The 6,656-nt window shown below is 44.5% G+C and overlaps 1 protein-coding gene across 1 annotated transcript in view; it reads right to left on the minus strand.

The window, feature by feature from the left end:
* TMEM40 (transmembrane protein 40) overlaps positions 1–4,932 on the minus strand; it is a 28,373-nt gene extending 23,441 nt beyond the window's left edge. Inside the window, exons 1-2 of the mRNA XM_075550888.1 lie at positions 4,852–4,932; positions 4,112–4,213 (exon numbers count right to left, since the gene is read on the minus strand). Of these exons, the coding sequence (XP_075407003.1) occupies positions 4,112–4,213; positions 4,852–4,924 (175 nt within the window). The 5' untranslated portion in view covers positions 4,925–4,932. The remainder of the gene's footprint in view (positions 1–4,111; positions 4,214–4,851) is intronic.
* Between the last annotated feature and the right edge of the window lie 1,724 nt (positions 4,933–6,656).

Consider the following 6,656-nt stretch of genomic DNA (forward strand, 5'->3'; position numbering starts at 1 on the left):
AAGTGAGGACTGCGGTTTCCCTTGCAGTCCTCCAGACGAGGGCTGCAAACCAGCCACTGTGCCCCCTCTCCCGCCTCTTCTGCCCACACAACCATTGATTCTGTGCTTTTCTGCAATTTCTCCCTGCGCCTCACTCTCATTATCTGCAAAACGAGGACATTAGATTCAGGCGGTGCTGCACAGGCATGTGTTTAACCGTGGGAACCCTTTCATTAAACGAAGCCATAAGCCCCAGTCTGAGATGTGAAGCAGATTCTAGTGCAGAACTCTGGTTGGGAAGGGTAGGCTAGAGCCCAGTCCCTGAGGCTCCCTGGTCCCGGGAAAACTTCCAGGGAATCCTGGGTTCTTGAGCCCTTTCACAGCAGCTCAGCTGGCTTCTCGGGGCTTCAGCTTCCTCCCCTGTAAAACGGGAATGACAGTAGAACCTTCCTCATAGGGTCGTCATGAGAGCTATTACATTGAAGGGGCTAGGACAAACCAAGGGTCTCCCATAAACTTAAATGTTACAGCGACATGACGGCTGTTTCCACACAGTATGGGGCACACAGTAAGTACTCAGTAAGTCCTAGCTGGGATGCTCGGTCCCGGGAGTGCTGTGGATTAGGCATTGGACTTCCAACGGCAAGGTTGGCAGTTTAAACCCAGCAGCTCCGCTGACTGCTCCTATAAAGGTTTCTAGTCACAGAAACCCTCAGGAGCAGTGCTGCTGTGTCCTGAAGGGCCACTATGATTTGCCATTGATGGATGACAATGGGTACGATGACGGTGGTGCTATAATTCAGTCTCAGCTGTTATTAAAAGAATAAAAATGAAAGACTCTTCTATTATATTTGTTTGGTGAATAATGTGGTCATTTGATATAAAGATTCTAATTCCTCTAGACCAGTGGTTCTCAACCTTCCTAATGGCGTGACCTTTTCATACAGTTCCTCATATTGTGGTGACCCCCAACCATACAATTATTTCTTTTGTAGCTGTCATTTTGCTACTGTTATGAATCGGGTGACCCCTGTGAAAGGGTCGTTCGACCCCCAAAGGGGTCAAGACCCACAGACTGAGAATTGTCCCTCTAGGCCCACTAAAGTGCTTGTAAATTTATACTACAGATATGGTTTGTATGCAAAATTTTTTTAAAAAGGGAACAGCTTTTGTACAAGGAGTCTCATAAGAACCATAAAATAAGAGGACTCTTATTAATAATAGTTCTTTTTAGAGATTTTTACTGTGTCCTAAGTTCTGTTCTAAATCCTTACCCTCACAATAAGCCTATGAAATAGTTACATTTGTGATCACCCTCACCTGATAGGTGAGGACAGAGAGGCACAAGAGACGATTAGCAGTTTATCCAAGGTCACACAACTAGTTATCAGCAGAGGTAGATTTGATCCTTGGACACCAGCTTGGTTGACCCCTTGTATTGATCACAGCACTAGAGTGTCCCTACAGATCTAAATGTTAGGGTCTAGGAGATACAGCTACATGAGGGCTACTCTGAAAACATTACAAGCAGCTGCAAGGATATTACAAAATAACAAACACAATGCTCGCTAAGATACAACATGTTTCAAGCAGAGGATACACTTCCAAAATGATGACTGGGAACAGTCCATGGACTCTCGAAGGGAATGAGGAAACAGAAACAGAATTGAAGCATCAAGGTGGGGAGTTTAGGGGGAAACTTTTGGAATAATATTGGATTCAGGAGCCCTGGGGGCATAGTGAATTATGAGTCAGGAGGCTACTTGCAAAGGCAGTAGCTCTAAACTACCAGCCTCCAGCTTTCTACTGGGTACGGGTTTAAAGTCTCCAACCCCACAGGGGTAGCTCTACTCTGCCCATACGGTTGCCACGAATCAGAATCACACACACACACACACACACACACACACACGTAAGAGTTCAAGTTCATACATGCACGAGTTTATTCTACGTTTGAATGTGTCTCTGCCATTAGTGGATGGCATTAGTGGATGGCAGACAAATTCTCTAAGCAATATATTTGTCTGAGCCTCATTAAGGTATCTTTTTTTAAAAGGACACTTTTCATGCTATGGGAAAAACAAGTTTTAGGTCAGAGTTCATATCAACATTTTGACAAAACTCAGGTGTCCATCTTCCCAAATCATTGCAGTTGTGCAACAAGGTTACATAAATGCAGTGCCCATAAAACAGCAGTTCTTCGAATCTAAGCCTTAGACGGATCAAGCATTTAAGGATGATTGGGAAGACCTCAAACCATCTAAGGTCATGGCAACTGACTTGAGGGGATTCCAAAGGGACAACCTTGATAGATTTTCTTTAAGGACACAGGATAATCCCAGGGACTTATTCTTAAAACATTTTGATGATGTTTTAAGAATATTGAAGACTGCACCCATGAGAAAAAGGCCAGAGAAATTGAGCTGAGGCCATTTTTCTACCAAGGCGATGTACCTGCTGCTACTTCCAGGGCTGTCCCACAAGCATTCTCCATCAACCCCACACTCTGATCTTGCCCCTTCAGATTTCTTTTCGCGCTGGACCAAGAAGCCAAATACATGGTGTAAATTTAAAAGCAAAAAAATTCTTTAAGGAAGAATCTGAGAGCTGGAACACCACCTCCAGAATCTATACACTTAAGATGGAGAATGGCAAGAACTAATAGCTTCATATTTTGATATTTTGTTCAGTAGAGCTTACAAAGGTTTTTTCTTTTTTACATTTTATTAGGGGCTCATACAACTCTTATCACAATCCATACATACATCAATTGTATAAAGCACATCTGTACATTTTTTGCCCTAATCATTTTCAAAGCATTTGCTCTCCACTTAAGCCCTTTGCATCAGGTCCTCTTTTTTTCTTCCCCTCCCTCCCCACTCCCCCCTCCCTCATGAGTCCTTGATAATTTATAGATTGTTATTTTGTCATATCTTGCCCTATCCGGAGTCTCCCTTCCCCCACGTCTCTGCTGTCCGTCTCCCAGGGAGGAGGTCACATGTGGATCCTTGTAATCGGTTCCCCCTTTCCAACCCACTCTCCCTCTACTCTCCCAGTATCGCCCCTTCACACTCCTGGTCCTGAAGGTACCATCCACCCTGGATTCCCTGTGCCTCCAGCTCCCATATGCACCAGTGTACAACCTCTGCCCTATCCAGTCCTGCAAGGTAGAAATCAGATCATGGTTGTTGGGGAGAGGAAGCATCCAGGATCTGGGGGAAAGCTGTGTTCTTCATCGGTACTACATCGCACCCTGACTGACCCATCTCCTTTCCTAAACCAAAGGTTTTATAACAATAATTTATGACTTACATGTGTGTGTACGTGTATGTAGGCATGCCCTGTGATGTTATCAGGTAAGTGCAGGACTACACACTGCCAGGTCCACAGTTCGAACCCACCATCTCCACTGAGAGAGAAAGGTGAGGCTGTTTACTCCCTTAATAATTTACAGCTTCACATACCCTAGTTAGGATCAGAATTGAGTCGATGGCAGTGAATGCTTTGAGTGAACGTGTATTCATGTGTACACATACTCATTGAGCGCTTAGCCAGGACACCACTCTGGCAATGGCTAAGCAAGCAGCTGCTAATGGTAAGGCTGACAGTTCAAACTTCCCCTGTGGCTCCACAGAAGAAAGACTTGGCAATCTTCTCTCTTAAAGCTTAGAAAAAGTCTAGAACAGCACAAGGGACAGTTCTACTCCGTCACATGAGGTCATGAGGAGTCAACACCTCACAACCACAAACACATGCAAACATATATATGAGGAGACTTCAAAACAACTGTTGGAAAATGGAATTAAAAGATAATATATTTTTTCATGAAATTTGTGAAGCACCTTTGTGTGTGTGTGGAGAGAGAGAGAGAGAGAGAGAGAGAGAGAGAGGCAACACCTGAGAAATGTTTTCCTAGTGGTTACCAGAAGTGAAAGGGAGTGGAGAGGGAAAGGGTAAGTCATTATTTAGGAAGCAGTACGTTTCTTTTTATGGTGATGGGAAATTTGGCAATGATTCTGGGTGATAGTTGTACATGATTAATGTCACATCACTCAATGATACCCATGAAAAACTTTAATTGGTAAATGTTTGTTAGATATAGTCTTACAACAATAATAAAACATTGCTATACCTGAGGAGGAGGAGGAGGAGGAAGATGATGATGAGGAAGACGAGGAGGAGGAGGAAGACTTGTCTTTCTTCTGGTCTTGCTTGTGGAAGTCCGTCTCTCCATCTGGAAGGCACACACAGGTGAACTCTGGGATCATCAAGGCCTACCCTCTCCCCAGGGGTCAACTTGAACTTGGAGAGTCAGGAAAGACCAGGTTCTCTTTGGGTACTCTTCCCAAACATCTAGGATTCATGGAAGGTGGACTGAACCGAGACCCAGGGTGAAAATTCCTCTAAGCTCTTGCCCTACCCGAAGACTTTAGAATCTAGAGTAGCTGGCAATTTAGGATTCCCTGATTGGCATGAGTTAGAATCGACTCCTTGGCTGTGACTTTGGTTTGGAAGTTTGCAGATGGGATCTCATCTGATCAAGCCCTAACTCTTCCCATCCCCTAATTTGGGAGTCAGACAGGGCCCTTCCCACCTTCCGGGAGCTCTCCAGAGTCAGGCTAAGCTTCCAGCACCATCCTAAGACCTGAGGAGCAATGGAAGGGCCTCACGGGCAAAAAGTGCTGGGAACAGACAGGACTGAGCACATGGTTGCATCCTCATGTAGGCAAAATCGCTAATTTCCCTAGAGCTTTCCGTGTGACCAGAGTCATCGTGCCTCTTCAGCTAAGCAAGAACGTTTCTGATCCCACTCACTGCTGGATACCCCCCCTCCATGTGGGTTTGCTCAGAGGTGAGGGGAAGGGAGCGTACAGTCTAGCTCTTCTGTTTCTCTGTGGATTTGATTGTGATCTCGTGCCTGGGAGGAGGATTCTGTCATCTCCATGGTCTTCCCTGGAGGGAAACAAAAATAATAGGTAATTAATACAACTTTGGTTAATCTTTAATAATATATAAAGTGCTTGGTGAATAAGAAAAAAGTCCAGAAACAGTGGCCATGGAGTTGCTTCTGACCGACTCCCACATGGAGCCTCCATGTGTGCAGAGGTCTGTACGTAGTGTTTCCAGAGGCTGGGACTGAGGGAGTGGGTCACCACGCCTTTCTTCCAGACACTTCTGGGTGGATGCAAACCTCTAACCTTCTGGTTAGCAGGCAAATGTGTTAATAGTTTGTACCACTCAGAGACTCAGAGAGAGTACCAATACTCAACAGGACAAGAAAAATCATTTGCAGAAAAAGAAATATACAATTAGAGAAATTAAAATATTGATACTCTATCTAATAATGTGAAGAAAGTATTGCATTGTGATATTTATATTGAAGTTGTTTATTAAAATATCAATATGTCAGTTTATGGTCAATATGTCAGTTTATGTTTTCTGTCTAATTCCTATTTCCTGTATGCTTAAATGTAACAGGGTAGTAGTAAGCTAACTCCAACCATGCAAACAACATCGACAGACCAGAGGCGGGCTGAGCAACAAGGTAGAAGGAAGCTGGGTCCTCTCTGGGGCTTCCACTGCCTCTGGACTGCCACATGCACAGGGAACAGCTGTCTGGTTTGTGCTGGGACTCTGTCTCACAGCAGCTTAGCCAAGGTATGCAGGTCTCATAACTTCTTAATCTGTTTTCTAAGGCCTCAAATCCAAGAGGAGGTAGGCTTCTTAGTCTCCGTTAATCTCTAATCCTAGGCACTATTGACATTTTGTTGTTGTGAGCCGCCATGGAGTTAACTCAGGGCTCATGGTAAGCCCACATGCGGTGGAACAAAGTGCCTCAGCTCTAGGAATGCTAGAGATCAAGCCTTTGTGATCCCAGAGGATTTTCATAGATTGATTTTTCAGAAGTAGACTGTCAGGGTTTTCTTCCTAGTTCATCTTAGTCAGGAACCTGTTTAGCATCAGAGTAACACACAAGCCTCCACTAACAGATGGGTGGAAGCTGAGTGTGAGATGCTTTGGCTGGGTATCAAACTCAGGTCTCCAGCATGGAAGGGGAAAATTCTGCCACTGAACCACCACTCCCCCTACTAGTGTTTGGGACTGATAATTCCTTGATGTCCTGTGTATTATGGAATGCCCAGCAGCCCCCCACCCCTGGCTTCTTCTCACTAGATGTTCGTAGCATACACCCCACAGCTATGATGACCCAAATTGTCTGGAGATATTCCAAATATTCCCAGAGGGACACAAACTACTCCCAGTTGAGAATCACTGGTCTTAAAGATCTACTTTTTATCCACTTTCAGATTTTGGCAAGGTGGTGCCCTTCTCTGTGCCTAGAGCAAGACCACCTGGCCTTGAGTCTTGTCTCTGCCACTTCTAGCCATGGGAGTTTAGGCAAGATACTTAACCTCTTGCTGTTCCTCAGTTCTCACATCTGTAAAGTGGGGACAATGATAGTATTGATTTCATGCTATTATAGATACAGCCTGAGGAACGTTAGTGTAGAGCAGGTGTTGAGTATATGCTAGTTCAGGTGATTATTATTTTCAGAATAGGGATTGTAGGTAGAGATTATCTAAGTTAAACAGACTGTGTTTAATGTAGTGGAAAAAGCATGGGCTCTAAAGTCAGACTGATTGGGCTGTAATCCCACTTCTGCCACCTATGCCCAA

The sequence above is a fragment of the Tenrec ecaudatus genome, chromosome 5 (genome assembly GCF_050624435.1).
Source record: "Tenrec ecaudatus isolate mTenEca1 chromosome 5, mTenEca1.hap1, whole genome shotgun sequence".
NCBI classification, from domain to species: domain Eukaryota; kingdom Metazoa; phylum Chordata; class Mammalia; order Afrosoricida; family Tenrecidae; genus Tenrec; species Tenrec ecaudatus.